Genomic DNA, 18,256 nt, shown 5'->3' with positions numbered 1-18,256 from the left:
GGGGGGGGGGGGGGCCAGAAACCAAGAATTTTTATCCACTTTTCATGTGGATAAAAGTCACTAGAAGTATCTGATACCTGAGTGTTCTCCATAGCCATTTGAAAAGAATATTCTTGAAGGCTCTTACAGAAGATGTAGAAAGGCTACAGCTGCCATTAAACATTAACTGTGATTCTCCAAACACTGATAAATTCAAAGCCCCATAGTTTCTGCAAATGCATAGAAGTTTTTGGTAGACACTTAAGATATGTGGTAATCACCACCAGAACCAAACAAAATATCACAGATGTAACAGACTTTCAAATAAGCATAACCACAGGATTAGAATTTACCTCCTTGGCAATTAAACAGGGGGCAACATCATCCCTCAGAGCTGAAAGCCTAAAGTACTTGGTTTACACAATTTGTTTTTTGCTGCTTCTCCACCACAAGGCCAGAGAATCAATTAATTCCTCCAACACAGCAGTTCTTCCCTAACCACCCAGCACACCAAATCCTCCCCAGCTGCCCCCACATGAACCCAACAGTGACAGGTCACTGCCTTTCTTCAGAGCTATGAAAAGAGGAGATAACAAAACTTGCCATAAAGACAACACACCTGAGCCCCACTACAGAAGCAGTGGACACAGGGGACACAAATGGCAGTTTTCACCATATGACTGCTGTAATGCTTCTCTGGATGAAGTTTTGGAGAACTCTGTGTGCAAGAATGGAAAAAAAAAAAAAACAGTCTTGCAGAATTCTCTCCATGGTTCCACATGAGATCACAGATCACATGAGCTGTGGAGCAGACACAAGAGCTCATCCAGGTGAACTCCCCTTCGAAGAGTGGAGTGGCATTTTGTCCTTCCACCCTCTCCCCTTTCTACTGGAGGGCATAGCCCCATTTTTTAACACAAACTCTTATTTTCCCTTAGGAAATCTCTTACATCCCACAGCATCTCTTCTCTGGCAACTTCTAGAGGTGCTTTAAGAAGGGGAGAATCAAAAACAGAGCATGCCTTCAGCCCTCCTTATCCTGCTGCCAGGAAAAGAGGCCACAGAGGAAGCAACACAAACTCTGCGCTGTTTGCATCTACCAAACACAAAACTGGAGGACCTAAGAATAAACAAAACCAGTGTAATAGTTCAATTGTTGAACATGTTTAGATATTCAAGCTTATGTGAAATGTAATAAAAGAAAAAACATATTAAAGGAGATGGAAATGAGCCTATGAAAGATCCAAGATGCTAAACATATAATTTAGGAAAGGAATAAAGCCCATATGGACACAATTGGCTTCTAGTTAAAACTCAGAAGCTGAATGAAAGCTCTCAAAAAATGACAGAACAAAGCTCAGGGGCCAAGAAAAGAAAATGATTAACCACTGAGATTTTATTTAACTTAAATCACGAACTCACTATTCTGCAGAGTGCCTACCACAGCTTTTTATGACTATTTAAATAAAATAGAGATTAAATGAGAAACTCTCTTTGCTGGGATTTTTAACAACCAAACCGCATTTTCCAGCAACACATTTGCCTGTGAAGAGCTAAGTCGCCATATACTCTTCTACCTTCACCATGTGTGTGCATGGGATGGGTGTATTTGGGGTTTTTGGTTGGTTGATTGGTTGGTTTTATTGGTGTTCTTGTGGTATTTTTTTGGGGGGGGGGACACACCAATCAACTTCCATGGGTCTCAAGATTTTCTGGACTCAAGCATTAAACAAAGTTAAACAGTTAACTAAAAGCACACAAGCAAACAAACAAATCACTAAGTTCTTAGTTAAATGGGGACAGTTTTTTCTTTGAAACAGTTTCTGGATTGTTCCAACTATGAATCTATTTCCTTCTCACATAGCAACAATTTGTTTCTTTGTCTGAAGCACAGGCAACACCGCCTCACAATCAACGGGAGAACAGCTCCAGGCAGAAAAACTCCTGAGTAAAGAAGACAAGTGAAGCTTACAAAGAACACTAGTTTAACTTCTTGTGTCTCAAATGTGTTGTCTCCATCCCCACTTGAAAAGCAGGTAAATACAAGTTAATGACAAATTTCTTAGACATAAAAAATTGAATTGAAGGATGCATTTTTATTAACACGAGAAATTCGTAACGAAAACACTTGTCCTAAACTGAGATATGCAAGACAGGAAGAGGATGCCACAAGACCTAAAAAACCTTCATCAACATAAAATGAGGAATCTGATTTTTTTTAACAATAATTTAAAGAATCAAGGAAGGCAATGTTAGTCCTAAATATCCCAAACTCATTTTTAAAGAGTAACTATAAAAGTTTTGAGCTCAGCTGCAAAGCAAATCTGAAAATGTAGTCGGTTGAGGAGAAAGAAAAGGTTGAGACTCTTCTGCTCCTCTTACTGCTTGATCTGAGAGTTATAAACTGCAGGGAAGTTCAGGCTAGAAATGTGAAGCTGTCTCTCTCCTTCTTGCTGGAAGCTTCACCATTCATTCTCCCTCAGCTGAAGAATACATCAAGCATTGCATCTTCCATGCAGGTGAAGTACAGTTTAACAGTTCTTTATTGTGACTACCTAAAACTCACTGACCATTTCAGTTTGTCACATTGTTATTATCTACTGCTGTTGTACTAACTTTTCAGTCAGGGTCTGAGAGGAAGTACAGCAGATGACACTTATGTGTACAAAGTGGGAAATAATTTTGTCCTGTGATATATAAATAGAAATGCTAAAAGAACCCCCTCTCAAACTATTTTCTTTTGTAAGATTCCCCTTAGCCAGTCTGTTCTGAAAAACAGCAATTAAGGACTACTTGTAATAGTCTGATTTTCACTGTTACTCAGCTGCAAATACTTAAGACTTACAACCCCCAAACCTTTCCAAAAAGATATATTTACACTGCAAATTGTTACCCAACTGCCTGAACATAATTTAGCCAATACCATTTTAATTTACCTTAGTGAACTGGGAGGCTGAAGTCTTTATGGTCATAATTACTTTTTTCCAAAAGGATGATCATTGCCCAAGACAAAGTACACTCCAAATGACAGTGATCCAGGTTTCTCTTTGTCTTGGTGCATATTTGTGGCTTAGTAACTGTGCATCGCCCACACTGATTAATCTGACAAGGCAGAGCCTGCGAGCACAGGCTCTCTAATAAGTGGAGAACCTTAAAAGCCACTTGGAGGACTGTTCACATTTTCCTTCATCCCTTTCCAGGATTTGTTAACTCTCAGCTAAATCAGGTAAGATTTGGCCTTCCAACCAAGCCCTTCTTCAGCTCCTCTTCCTCTGGAGATGCCCATGCTCCTTGCACACAGGCAGGCACAGCCATATTCCCCACCCACACGATTACCATGGATTATTACTGCTCTTGTGCTTCACTGCTGAATCCTATATATATATTCTTAATGCAACAGAGTAACCCCCTCAGCTGACTAATGTTCAGCACTAGCTTGTGGCAAAAGCTCTGCTACAAGCCTTATACTCATCATAAACATAACTTGGTGGCACGCAATGTGATTGCATAAAAGGGACTAGTGCATGTGCAGGTTTGCTCAAGACTTGTTGGATCAACCAGTTCACCCACAACAACATTCTAAAGCTGTTAATGAACACAAAGGCACATCTCTAATGCAAACTGCAGCCATACTGAAACTAAGCTTTACATCTTTTCAGCTGAAGACAGACTCTAAATGGATTAAGGTATACGTAGTATTAATATGGGTTCAGATAGCAGTCTGTGTATGCCACACACCATGCTCTTTCTCCTCTCCCCTCTACACAGAACTGCTGAATAGAAGAGGTCAGCACGTTACAAATCCTGCACTGCAAATTGTGTGCAAAATTCAGAGAGCCTGAGACCAAAGGCAAGGAAGAAAAGACCATGATCTTTTTGCCACTACACGTCACTATATAACGTCATTTAGGGGGACTCCCCTCCCCCTAGTTTCATCCTTTATATTCTATATTTTCTAATAAAAACTGGATTAAATAGTTGAAGCAAAGCCTATTTTTTAATTAAAGATTATACCAAACCCACAATCTTTAAACAGTTTGCCCAACATACATCATACAATCAAGATTGCATTCAGAAAGCACAAAATTTTACTGCCATCTCTACACTCAAAATATACAAACTAAGAAACAGAAAGGAAAATACACAGAGACCTTTTCAATGGAAACTTGAGCTACTGATAAATAACTTTGCTTTCATGCCGCATTCTGATGGATGAAAATTGCTGTATAAATAATATCCACATTTAAACAGCAATGCTGCTGGCTAAGTATCCTTTTCAATTTTCTGCTTTTGCAAAGAATTCCATTAGGATCATTCTATTTATAAACCATTCAGGATTATTTCACTACCACATTACAGTGACTCTCCCAGTCTCACCATCACTGCTCAAGTGTATTCAGGATCTTGTAAATGATCCCAGTTCACCTTTAGCCTAAGATGAGATCTCAATTTTCCCATCTATCTCAAGTGTCTAACACATGCAGTATTTCTTCTCCCTTGTACACAGCCTGCTCCCTTTGGGTTGCTACAGCAAGTGCTTTTTAGACCTGCCAGCAATACATTGATGCAAGTGATCCCCTCCTCTCTATCCTTCTTTAGGCTGGGTAATAAAAAACTTTGTTCTCTCCCCTCTCACCAGATTTATCTTGTCTGCCAGTATTTCTGCTTTTGCATCAAACAGCTGCAGAACTAAGTTCAATACATGGCAAAGAGAAGATTGGCAACTACTTTAAAATGCCGTATTTTGTGTTTTGACCTAAGTGACACTCTCTTAAATGACAGCAAGGAAGCTGATCAAAACCTGAGTTTAATTTTACTAAGATTCTGCACTCAGAGTACTGTGACTATCTACTGGCTCATGTTGACTCATTAGTTAATCTCTGTTTCTAACAGCAATTTAGCAAACTGTGGCTCAATGGATTATAAAAAGAATTACTATTTAATCTTAAAACAAGTATTTTTTTAATATAAAAAAGTTTTAATAGATCCTTCCAAAGCTTAATGCACTTACAAAATAACTCTTAAAAGAGTTAACTGAAAAAATGTAGCAATTGACATTGGAAACTATTGCAACAGAGAAAACATGTCCAGCTCAACTTCCTCTCCAGTTTATTCGTTTAAAACATTCTCTCAGCTGTACTTCCTCACTGGCAGAGGAGGGAGAACATCACTTTAGATCCAGTCACAACTGACTGCAGCATAACAAGAAGGAATGAAAAAACACTGAAGGTCTTAAAATTTGCTTTACAATCTAATCAAACTACTGTATGACTTCATGGCAGACTTTAAGTAAAGAACTTTCAATTTAACTTGACTTCTTTTGCTAAGGCAGACTTACGGAGGGAAAAATTAATTACAGAGCCTCTGAAGGTTCTGTTTTTATAAACACCTACATTCAGAAGTGTTTTCTATTGAAAACCAATCATAAAATTACAGAAACCTTTAAGTGAAAATAAATGTTTGAAACCTGCAAACTATCCTTTAATATTAATTAATTACTAGAAAAAAGGGATGATTTACTAGAATCATCTCCCCACCCCATTTCTTTCTCAGCTTCTGGACAGTCTTTTGAGTGGCAAGAGAAACGATTAAGATTAATTGCACTAATGACCTCAGTACTCTCAAATTTTATGGGTGAATAGGAAACAATAGATTCATGCTTTGAACTTAAGAAATGGACCATCACATTCAGGTGATAAGCAAGGTTTTGCACAGACACAAAAATCTGCCTGCAGGTTCACTTGGGAGCCTTTTTTTGGCTTGTGCAATCGCTTTGAGGTTTGGAGTGTTAGTCACTGCATGGAACAGCAAGCAGGAAGAGTAAGGACCTGAGGCTCACAGCTTTTAACGTGACAAGAAATCAGTGCTAAGTCCCAAAAGCTCCATTCCATTTGCTGATGCTGGCAGAGCTCCAGCTGGCACAACCTTCTGAAAAGCCATTTCACCTGTCACTGGTAGGAAATGGGAAGAGGCAGGGCTGTCACCGAGCAAGGTCCTGAAAGAAAGGACTTACCTCATTTCCTTTTATTGCCAGAGAAGATCCAAACCCTTCAGACACATATTACTACTAACACCCTTTACTGCTGGTGTTGCTGCACGCTTCAAAAAGACAGAGCATCCACTAAACTATTCATATGGAATGACGTGAATAAAAAGAAGCTTTGAAGAAAATTCTAAATTGAAATTGTTGTTCTGAATTTTGTAGAAGTAATATTAAATGCTTAGTAAAAAAAAAAAGTCTGTGTATGAATAGCCACAGATCTCAAAATGACTGTTAAAAAGACTTAGGAAGTAACTAATTAGGAATTAATAAATACTTAGCAACTAAAGTAGAAAACATAGGACAGGTGGTAAGAAATAAACCTATTTACTTCCCCTCTTGGAAACTTCTAATCAGAAATAGCAGCTTTAATAAATCACCAGTCCTCTATTTGTGACGTTGCTATAATGTGCAGCTGCCCACAACTAATGCCTAACAGAGACTTAATTTTAAAGAACTTTTAAAGGGTTAAATTCCCAGGAGTTTGAATACCCAACATAGAACTCCACAGCTTGTGTTTTATCATGCTGTCCGCTCCAAGTGAATTAATGCAGCTATTTACAAATCAAGTCATCATTTTTAATCAGATTTTGAAAACATGATAGAGAATGGTGATGGAAAATTTTGGGAACCAGTAATCCCAGCTTCCAGTCAAACCACTATTTTACAAAAAGGCAACAGAGTACCTCCCCAAAAGGCAGTAAACAACGAAGCAAAAGGAAAATCTATTGCAGGCTCTGAAATGCTCATGTTGGCTTATTCCTTTGATCAATTTATGTAAAGGATCACATATAATCACCAAAACAAATTCCTACAAGTTCCAGCACACCCTGTTTGTTTGTCCGTAGGAAGGAGCAGTGCTGCAAAGATCTGCGAGATCCAAGCACAGCATAATGTTTCGTATCAGCCCGTCTCACGCAGCACATCAAATCTCTCCTAAAAGGCAAACAAGGACTATTCAAATATTTGTTGTATGCCGAAGTAGGAACCAGGAAGAACTATATGCATAAGAGCAGAACAAGACTGAGGAAAACCAGGCAAACCCTTACCTGAACTGAAGGTGATAGCTCTTGGGATTGCTTACTGATAGTCCCTTGGAGAGACGCTAAAGCAACACTGTCCGTCTTGTGTAACACTGGGCCATCACTCCTGGCAGATGCATCTGTCCTATGTGACTGCCACGTCTCTTTTCTGTGATGAGATTCACCAGCCTGCTCATCTCCAAAGGCAGCCCAAGAACAGCTGTCTTTTTGTTCATCTTCAAAAGCATTCCAGTCTGTAGCCTGGTTACAGCCTGCTGAACTGAAGTCCGCAAAGTCATCCGAGTCCTGGAAAGCAACACTCTCATCTTGAGGTTTTGGCACTGAATCAAAGTCTCCAAATTCAGTATCATCGCCATTTTCTACCTCAGTAGTATGCTGGAAGTCTAGTCCAGAAGTTTTACTGGTAGTATCACATTCTAAAGTGTCAGCAGCCTGATTTAGTCCAGCTTGGTCCAAACTTGCTGGCTGCTGAGAAACAGTACTCGTGTCCCTAAATTCACCAAATTCCTCGTTAGGTTCACTAATATGTGTGGACTGTTCAGAAGTTCTTTCTGAATCTAGAGCGTTTATTGATTCTTGAGCATTCCTGCAGGTGGGAGACACACTGCTGACTGAACCAAAATCACCAAACACATCATCATGTTTGTCACTGCAAGCTAAAACTTCAGTGCTACTTCCACCGTTCTTGAGATCTTCAGAATCACCCAGGTTTTCTCCTGCAGGATCACAGCTTAGGCTTTGGATCTTATCAACCTTGATGTCTGCTGCTTTTGAAGAATCCTCAGGCCTACTAAAATCTTTGCCATTCTCTAAGTGATGCTGTCTTCTCCTCCCACTGCGCTCTCCATTTTCTGTAGTGCATACTGAACTTCCAGTTGTTTGAGACGTACTAGAAATTGCAAATTCATTATCTTCCAGTGCTGAGGGACCCTGTTCACAACTAATTTCTGTAATGCAAACCTCTTCTTCACTATGAGTTACTCTGTTTATTCTGTTGTTCTCCTGAATGCCCAGTGAGTCTCTTTCATTAAGAACACTGCATATTGTAGGCCCTGTTCCCTCTATATGGGCCGGGGTTTTGTTTGAGAAGGTAGCAAAATCTGCAAAATCTTCACCTGAGCTAGGCATTGAGTCCAAATTTTGCTCAGTACTATGGGTGCTAATAGTTTTCAGTCCCTTTGAGTCACCAATACTGTCTAGATCTTCTGTTCCCTGAGGATTTACAGGGTCTGATGCTGCAAATCCGTTTGTTAGAATCTCTAGACATGGAACTTTCTCACCATTACAAGCATCTATTTGCTCATCCTGGCTCTCAACAGTTATACCAGTTCTAACCACACGAGAAGAAAACCCCTCTGATTTTCCAGTGTTGTCTCTTTGTTCCCCCCCTCTGTTTACATCTTCTAAAGCAGTACCTGAAGTTCTAAACTTAGATTTTTCTTTGATAGTACTAGTAGCTGACATATCAGAAAGTTCCTTAGGATGAGTAGGAAGCTCTGCAATGCAGTCTTTATCTTTACCATTTTTAACAGATGTGAAAGTTGCAATGCTAGCTACATTGTCAGAATAATCATGGAGTGGGATGAAATGATTTGTGGATATAAACTCTTCCTTTGGATGACTGTAGTCTGGTGTATCAAAATCAGCAAAAGCTACGCCAGCAGTGCTCACACCAGAAAATCCTCCAAACTCATCTTCATCATCGTCATCAGCTCCATTGTCGAGTGGTGGAGGGGATGAGGAGTACATTCGAATAATGTCTGGTTCCATTGTTTGGTTCTGCTTCAACATTAATGTATTTCTGTAAGAGGGAAAAACAGAGCTATGTTAGAACTTGGCGAGCTTTTGTGTCCTTATATATTTCATTTTTACAATTTCATGCCTCATTTTTCTAAGTGTGTATATAGGTCAATATCTGTATTAGATATCAGAAAGAAACATTCCCCAAACCCATTTGTTTTACAAGTCACAAAGAATCTGCTGGGACAGTTCAAATCTCTTGTAAACTAATATATGATCAAATTGTCAGCAGACAGTGATGAAATGACTGCCTTGAGCTGTTGTGCAATACACTGACACAACTACACTCAGTTTTAACTCATCAGTTCTCTACCTCCCATGACTGGCAGCTCACAAAACTGCCAGCGACCCTGGTCCATCTTTTGCCACGCTCCTTTGTGCGCTCAGCTGTGTGACAGGAGTTAAGCCTCCACTCCATGGGCTATGCCGCAACAGCCATACACATAAGGGACCTTCACCAGCATCAAAGACTTTGAAAAGTGTTTCCATAAGCTTTGAAATTGTGAAGCAGTGGAGGAAGGAACTGCTGTTAAAAACCACTAGCTATGATCTGCTGCACTACTCTTTAAGTCTCTTTCTACCAGCCCATGGGTTTCTGTTTGGTTGCTCTGTTCTCTGAATTTCCTACCCACAAGCCAATACTGCCTCCTCAGCTGCTGCCACCAGTCTGCTTCTGTCTTAGGAACCAGTTGAGAAATGCCATCATGATGCCACCAGTAAAGCCTAGAGCCAAACAAACTTCATCAAAACTTATTCTCAAAAGGAGAGCTGAGCACAACCATTCATAAAATATTTAAACACACATCACTAAATCACAGGGGGAAAAGAAAAAAGCAGAAAGTATTCCCATGGCCTAGATAGAAACAGATTAAAGACTCTGCCTTAACATTGCAAACCATTACAGGAAGAAGCCAGGTAAGGATGGAAAACTTTCTTTCCTAAAGAATGATCTTGACTTTTTCAATGTTGTGTTCAATTAATGAAACAATAACTACTAGTATGTATAGATTCACAGATGTACAGATCATTGGACTACTTCATACCTTAAAATCCTTAAAAGACAGGGTTAGACCAAGCTCCCTGCATTTCACTTGACAATTGTCATGAATGACCTGTAACAGCATTAAGCCTTATCTACAGAAAAAGGGTGAAAACAACCTATACATATTAGCAAATATTTGAACTTCTAACCACCACAGTAAGTGCAGACTTTACAATACTAGTTATGAAACACAGATAAAACATGATCCTCATGTCCAGTGCCTTTTGCAAACAACTTTGCACAAGCACCTTAAGAGCAGCACACAAAGGGCAAAACAGCAACAAATGAAGCTCTGCAGTTCTTCTCAAGCACAACATACTGAGCACTTCAGCCAAACAACTCTGGATATTTGCCAGGAAGCTCTGGCATCTTTGAGGTGACTAACATACCTACAATTTCTTTTTAGAAGGGTAGTGTGCAGGTACAAAAGTACATCATGCTTATCAGATGAAATATTCAAGTAATTTGTAACATAACACACAAACTGAAGAGAACTGCAAAGGAATTTTGTTTAGAATAATGCCTAAGTTGTCAACAAGCTCCCACATAGGCTTACTCAGCACCAGCTGCTTAACAAGGTATTTGAGAGAAGAGCTCCACTTGCTCTAAACTTCTGAACTTACCCATTAAAAGAAAAATTTGTCTGTATGGTTCACCAAAAACCATGTGTTTTAAGTATTTTCAGATTTATCAGTTTGTAAAGATAGCTTTCACCTGAGTTCTTTGAAATATCCCATTCAGCTCTGTATTAGTAACTACACCACCTTACATCAATGGCTCTCATTTCAGCAAGAAATGCCAAAAAAAAATTAATTCTTAACCTACGCTGGCCATACCTCCATATACTATCCATCATGTTGGGCATTTACTGTATGAGCATTTTAACCTCAGACAAAAATAAATCATAACAGAGTCGAGAACATCCTTAGAGGCAAGGATGATCTAAAATAACCCAAATACGCAGTTTCAGAAAACAAACTGAATAATGTGAGAGGAGCACGCCTCACAATCCCAGGAAATTTACCCACAAGACTCCTTTTCTTTCCAGTTAACACAAAAAAAGGGGAGACAAGGAACAAGAATAATAGGGATAAGCACAGGAAAAAGATAACTGCATGGGAGCTGAAACAAACTGCCAAAGCCCAACTGAACACGTAGGAAGATGTCTGACCATTTAAAAATTTTCTCTCCTGCAATTTCTGACATAGAGCAGAAGAAACTTCCTTCAATTTTTCATTTCAAAGCACTTTTAAAACATCACAGGGATCATTTACACAGCAGCAGTCCAGCAACACAATGCTCCAGATAGGTTTCAATAACAGTTGCCAAAACAGGATCTGCAAGGAACATTAACTGTGCATTTAAAAATTTGATCACTGGTTTGATAGTCTACTATGTGTTTAAACAGTTTAACCCATAAGAACCCACTGCATAACCAGTTGTATGGATTTCTTGTACAATTATTTGTTAAATGTCAGGTATTTCCAGTTATGTTACTGCTGTATTCTAAAAGCCAAACATGAAGAGCTCTAAAAGGTATGAACCTGCATTAAAAATGAGCGTAAGGTTATGTTGACACAATTTAATTGTTGTTTACAGAACTCAAACCCTAAGAAAAGGAAAAAAGTCATACTAGTATTCCCCCTCCTCTTGACTAATTAGTGATTAATTTTTAAACTGGGCATAATCCCAATTCTCCTCACAACATAAAACAGCATGGGAATTTTATAGTCTTAATGTAGTTTTCTTCAGAAAGAATATCATTATGGTCCCCTTTCACGACTTCCAAAAGTGTTCTATCTGCCAACTATAAACCAAATTAGTTATTGTCCATTGAAACCTGTGGTGAAAACCCACAGGTCTGACAGAGCAACTGCTTTGTTCCTTATTTCATTTAGTTAATCCCTGCTTTGTTTGGCATCTCAAATAGAGCAGGAACCGTGGCTTCATCTTTTGTAGTCCTTTTACCCAACTCAGACATATTCTTGGTCAAGACATTCAGCTACATTATTTTGTAAACCTGGTATTTCAAGTGATGTTTACAACGTGATTTAACCCAAAGTAGAATTTGAACAAGTTCTATGACTAGTAATATGGATTATTTATCATCTTATTTTTGAGGGAATTTGCTACCAAATCTAAAAGTATAAAGCTTTTTATATACATGCTCTGTTCACTTACACATTCTTTAAACATGTATTTCTTAAACAAAAAGAAATCACCCATTTTTCAGCACACTATATAATAAGGACTGTGATTTGAAGGAATTTATGACAGTTTTTATTTGTGTAACAGAGCATAACATGCTTAACTTCTAAACGTGATTTGTAATAAGCAACAACCCAGGTGTCTGGCATCAGACCTTACACCTTGAGGTGAAGAATCTGACACAGTTAAAGTATTCATGTTTAGTGGATTGCTTTTAGTCACAAACACAGATTTATGTTGACAAATGCCAGTAACTTCTGCAGATCTCAACAGTTCAATATTAGACTGAAGACAGATTTCCATCAATCGCTCATGGCATGCAGTTGTACCAATGTTTTCTAGAAGAAAAAAAAGAATTGTATCCTCTCACAGATGCCATTTTCTGCATTTCTGTCTTCTACCTATTTGCTCATTGGGTTTTTTTAAACTGGAAATGCTAGATCTTGCATCCACATGTTTCTTTATATTCACATTCTAATGTTCATTATCAAGGAATTTCTCAAACAAGTTTCAGTATCACAAACAAAAGACCACTGTTAAAGTCATACTATAAATGCAGTTCACCAATACACTCACAAGTACATATTGACATTGTACTCTAAAGAAAAAACATGCTCATTAATTTATTAAGATTCAAGGTTCAAACCTTTTTTCTCAAGTCACAAGCAATTCAAGTTAACTTAAAACATTAAAAGAAGAGAGAAAACAGAAATCAGAAATGCTAGAAAAAGTAAGAGTAGTAGTTAAGTTTTGATAGGCAAGGAATTGGAAAGGGAAAATGCATCCCCTTCTTTTATGATCACTAACTAGGTTTTCAAAACATTTACAACAAGACCAAGGTATCTTATTATTTGTTTGCAGTAAATAGGGAACAATATGTGCTTTCCTCATACACAGATCACATCCTTGTTCACTACCTTTTGTGCAGTAATAGCAACAGTCTAACAAAGACTAGGCAGCAAAGAGAACAATGTAATTACGCTGCACAAAAGCAGGTATAAATAGTTCCTTCTCTGTGTATCTTCTAAGGCAAAACTTGAAACAGCCTGTTTGGCTCTTACATAAGACCTAAAAAATCAGGAGGCCACAAAGAATATCTCTAAAGAAATACTTGAGGCATGTAAATTCAAAAGAAACCCCTTGTAGAGCAGAATGTTTCCTTTAACTTTAGAGGAAGCAAAGCAATGAATAACCTCTCAGCTGTGGACTATTCTGAAGAAAAGCTGAGTTAAGCAAACCATCTCCTTAAAGCACACAGAAAACACAATAATCAGAAATGGCACAATCAAGATCTCCGTGACAGAAATTACAACGTTGCTGAGATACCCTACAGTAAAAGCCTTGCAATGGCAAGGAGATGGATTCAAGTCATTAGCTGCTAGCATTTGATCTTTCCAACAACATTTAACTCTTACTGCAAGGGAATTCCTCAAGCAGATGCCAAAAATACCACAGTAAGGGCCAGATTTAGAGTTTTTATTACAGCACCATGTTGGCTTCCAATAGGAAAAGCTGTCCTCTTCCATTATTCCTTTGCCTTTTCTTTGGCTTATGAATAATGGAAAGCAGATTCCCAGTCCTTCTGCACCTGGGAACCTATTTCTAGAATGGTGGTTGTAAATGAGGAGAGCCTGTGTGTTACAACAGCATTTCTACAACCCAAATCCACTCTAGAGAGAAAGTCTCTGTCCAGGCTGAAGTCAATATGTTCTTAAATTGGTTTAATAAGCTTACTTTTATTTTTGGAAATAGTTACCAGCAAACAAAATACAGCAAGAAAATGTTTACTTCATAAAGCCTCCAAGAAATCAATGTTTTCGATTTTGAACTTAATGCTGTTACAGCCAGAAGGTCCATTACCCAAAGCAGGAGTTTCAGAGCACTTTTTCTTGGACATATATGAGTTGAGGAAAACAATGCTCTCCAGTTCCAGTAAGGCAAACATATCTAAGCCTTATTTCTCACTATCCAACATTGGAATTAATCAATACCAACGTACATTACTGTGATTTCAAACACTGAATTTGCTGGGAACCTTCAGTTACAAAGTGTTGTATGTACAATGAATTAAAGTAACTGAACTCAGGAGACTGTCACCAGGAATCTGGCACTAGTCTCAGGCAGCTCAATCCTCCTGTTCTCCTGCGCTCCTCACGCTGGCATTAAACACCAGGCACCCGCAGACAATCTAGTCTATGCAATATTCAAACCTCTTTGATGGTGCTGCTCTTCCTCTCATCACTGACGATACAGAAAGACCAAGTTAGGTGGCACAAATGTGACATTTAAACAGACCTTGGATATAAGCATTTTCATTTTGTATGTTGTTAAAAGAAGCAAATGTATTTTCAGTAGTTGTGCTTCTTCACATCTCCCTATTTCATTTTGGCTTAGTTGTGGAGTCAGAGGAGCTTTTGGAAAATACAAATCTAAATGTTCTTTTGGTTCATTAAACTTTTTAAACAAGAATAGCATTGCTTCCCAAACCTAAAAGACCAGGTTATCCTCAAAGTTATTATAAGCAAAAAAATGTTTCAACTCAATATCTACTGATGTGCTTTAACAGCTGCAGATGAAGCCACTGCCTGTACCTAAATCTGTAAACAGATAGTGGGGAGAATGTTGTAAGAACAAGCACATCTTAAATTCATATGGGCAGACACAACTGGCTGGGACAGTCCATCAGGTTACAATCTGACTCCGTGGAATGCAGTATTTGTGTTCAACATACAGCACACAGCCACACAATGCATAAAGACAGATGTCGTAAGTAACACAGCACTAGGATGTTTTCATTCTTATGATTTCTTAAATTCCTTTTAAAACAGCGTTCAACTCAGTGAGAAATCTATTTCTGGATGTTACCCTCAAACATGCTAGCTGGGAATGTTCTAAATTAGGACAAAAAGATGCTAGATTAGGAAGTATTAGAACTAGATTACCCAGGGTCAACTGTTCTCAGAGACTTCCTCACAGAGCAGTATGCTCTCCATTGCATATAAACCCTTCCAACTTCACACAGGTTACAGCAAAAAGTAGATTAGAACTGCCCAGGGGTGCACTCTTCTGTGACAGGTTCTCTCTCAGCCTGGCAGAGGAAATACAGCTGCACAAGGAAAACAGCCATGGCTCTTCTTTCCGTTACTGCAAACGTACTTACTGCTTGTTTTTCAGTGAGCAGGCTTACATTACTCATCATTTATCCCACCTACAGACATTACCTCATATTAAAAACACAATACAGGAGGGACACCTAATACTCCAAACAATAAAACCTATTTTCCATCACTTTTCGGTAGACATATGAACTTGAGGTTTCACACTTCCTTCACCCTGCTTCCAAACATACCAAAGCAAAGAGAGGATTTGCCCTTCCCTGCGGTTCTCCCAACACAGGACTCTCTGATTTGAAAAATCCAAATTACTTGCATTAGAGAAGCAGATTTCTTAGACCACCATGCGAGTGGCACCAATACAGAAATATTCCTTGCAACTGAAAACTTTAATTGCTAAAGACATTAGCATGAATGAAAGTCTACTGAAAATGAGACTCAGTTTTCAAACAAGGCACATCTCAAGGCTTTTTTTTGGGGTGTGTGTGTGTGTGTGCAATAGCAGCAGCTTACTCAGTGTGGTTTTTTTGCACAAAGGAGAAAGTCTAACAGACAACATTTCTAACACCTAGGAATGAGTAGGATCTAAGACACTTCTCTGACTATCCAGAAAAATTATAAGTATTTTGAATCCCCATGAAAAGGCTAGCATGTCATTGCACTGAAATGTTCACAAAAAAGCAGTTTAAGTTGTCAAACAGCACAATAGCACAGAGAGGAATGAACATTCTGTCGAGAAAGATAATGGTATCTGCAAGAAGATTATGCTGCTGAGAGTAGTGAAAACAACTCGATCGAGCATCAGTTTCTTCACCGCTGGGTTTCCAACTGATACCACCACAGATCTGCAAGGACAGCTCGATGAATATTTCAAGAGGAAAAGGCAGAGTTGACTGAGGTCCATCTAAGCTGCTCTATTATTTCCACTGTGAAAGACAACTCTTTTCAAAGTATTGAAAGTTTTAGAATATTAAAAGATTTTGTGTAATTAAGGTCTTAAAAGGCTTCTGTTAGCTTAGAAAGTGGAATTTTTAAGTAGAAGTATAGAGATCACACAGAGCCTTCCCCACCACAAATATGTTACACAAATACGATTCACTGTAACTCCAAATTTTATAGTCTATTAAATCCTTTACTAAACAAAACCATGATCTGAGCAAAAGTAAAGTACATAAAAAAAAAAACCCCTGAGGCTGTGATCCTTCAATTGCTTACTTATAAACAAATTAAGGAAGTAAAAACAAGAGGTCATACTTTCACATGACCTTAAAAGGTTATACGAAGTGTACTTCAGGCAAATATCATTCGGAATGAAAACACCAGAGCTACACTAGCAAGTCTCATTCTCACATTCATGCTATTTATTCTCACTGACATGACTGTTTAAAAAAAACCAAAACAAGCCCTCAGTAGTCACAGGTACTCAAACTCTTCCCCAGGCTCTCACAATATTATATTCCTCCAGATATGGCTCCAATTTCAGGAGGAGAAACTGCTACCTGTGCATTGCATGTGCAAACCGCTGCCTTTGCTGACAATACAACAGAACATTTTTATTTTTAAAGTAGGCTAATTGGCTTTCCAAGTCTAGTTCATATGTCCAGAGAATAAAACAAGGAGGAAACACTTTTAATTTTGTTCAATCTCCAAGGACCAATCCAGTTAAAAAGCAGCATCCATCACTCACTTTGCCATGGACTCAACAGCTGAAAAACGAGTTCTAATGGAGCATGTTGGGCTCTAAACCATGCATGGAAACAAAACTCGTAAAACCAACGCAGTGCAGCTCCTGTCAACAATGTTTCTCTACTCACTCCAGTCACTTATGAACAGATGCTTGCTTAAGGAGCATTAAGCTGCTGAAGGTTTCCATTTCTGTGCTGAAGCTGGAAGGAAGGGGCTGTCACCATTAAGAGGCCAATTTAGTGACACTTTGAAGGAATCCCAGGGTTTAATCGTTGGTTTTAAGGCACTGTCTTCTCTAAAGAAAAAATTATATTTTGGTTCATCAAGTAGACACTTTTCATAGCAAACTGAAGTGTCAGGACCTAATAAGCACTTCAGCAATTTTGCCCCATTTTAGAATGACACTACTTCTTTTACAAAAGAAAAAAGATCATACTTAAATTATCGTAACTCTGTTCAGCCTGTCATCTCCAGATGCATTTAGCAACCAATACGCTTTACGCCCCTCGGAAGAGAAAGCTTGTCAAGAAAAGCCAAACACACAGGACAGCTTAACTTCTCGCACCACATCCTTGAGCCCTCTCCCTCTCCCAGCTGCGGCGCCGCTGAACCCCAGGAAGACGCCGGGCCCCTCGCCCGGAGCTGCCGGGCCCCGCCGCAGGACGAAGCCGAACCCCCGCTCCAGCCGCGGCGGGACGAGCCGGGAGAGCCGCGGGGCTTCACCCCTGCCCTGCCCCGCCCGGCCGAGCCCGGCCCCGCCGCCCTCCCCCGCGGGCCAAGGGGAAGGACGGCGCTGCCCCGACAGGCCCCGGCCGCCACCGCCCCCCGGGGGCAGCGCCGAGGGGTCCCCGGCGCCCTTCCGCGGCCAGGCCCGGCGGGAACGAGTCGCCCCCCGCCGTGTCTTACCTGCGGGCTGCGCGGGGGGCGGCGGGGCCCGGGCGGGCATGGCGGCGGGCGGGGAGGGGGAGGGAAGGAGGGGAGGAAGGGGAGAGGGGCCGCGGCCGGTTATCTGCGGCCTCCCGCGGCAAGCGCCATGGAGGGGAGCCCCTGTGGGCGACAGGAACCGCGTCGCTGCGGCCCGGCCCCCTCCGGCCGCCGCCCACCGCGCTCCCGGCACGCACCGCGCCGCCGCCCCCGCCCGCGTCACGTCCGGCCCGGCCCGCGGCCCGCCGTAAACAGCCCTGGGAAGGAACGGAGCCGTCCTGTGGGCTGCTGTGCTGCGGGACACGGCTCCTAGAACGGCTTGGGGTTGGAAAGGACCCTAAGTGTCAGCTAGTTCCAACCCCAAGAAAGCCTGTGTTAACATTTTAAAGAATAACGTTTAAAAGAACAGCCTTTAAGTAAC

The 18,256-nt window shown here is 40.2% G+C and overlaps 1 protein-coding gene across 3 annotated transcripts in view; it reads right to left on the bottom strand.

Moving 5' to 3' along the window:
- AFTPH (aftiphilin) overlaps positions 1–18,013 on the bottom strand; it is a 42,307-nt gene extending 24,294 nt beyond the window's left edge. For 2 of the 3 annotated variants that reach the window (XM_042036645.1, XM_042036646.1), the window contains exons 1-2: positions 17,818–18,012; positions 7,069–8,863 (exon numbers count right to left, since the gene is read on the bottom strand). In XM_042036645.1, the coding sequence (XP_041892579.1) occupies positions 7,069–8,853 (1,785 nt within the window). In that variant the 5' untranslated portion in view covers positions 8,854–8,863; positions 17,818–18,012. Of the gene's footprint in view, positions 1–7,068; positions 8,864–17,817 lie in introns of all 3 variants that reach the window. The other variant, XR_006017506.1, reaches the window with a different exon arrangement.
- Positions 18,014–18,256: the final 243 nt, after the last annotated feature.

Source organism: Corvus kubaryi, unplaced genomic scaffold (assembly GCF_017639235.1).
Source record: "Corvus kubaryi isolate FWS band 111438036 unplaced genomic scaffold, C.kubaryi_AGA036_p1.0 37386, whole genome shotgun sequence".
In the NCBI taxonomy this organism is placed as follows: domain Eukaryota; kingdom Metazoa; phylum Chordata; class Aves; order Passeriformes; family Corvidae; genus Corvus; species Corvus kubaryi.
This window is presented reverse-complemented; position numbering and strand designations above follow the sequence as displayed.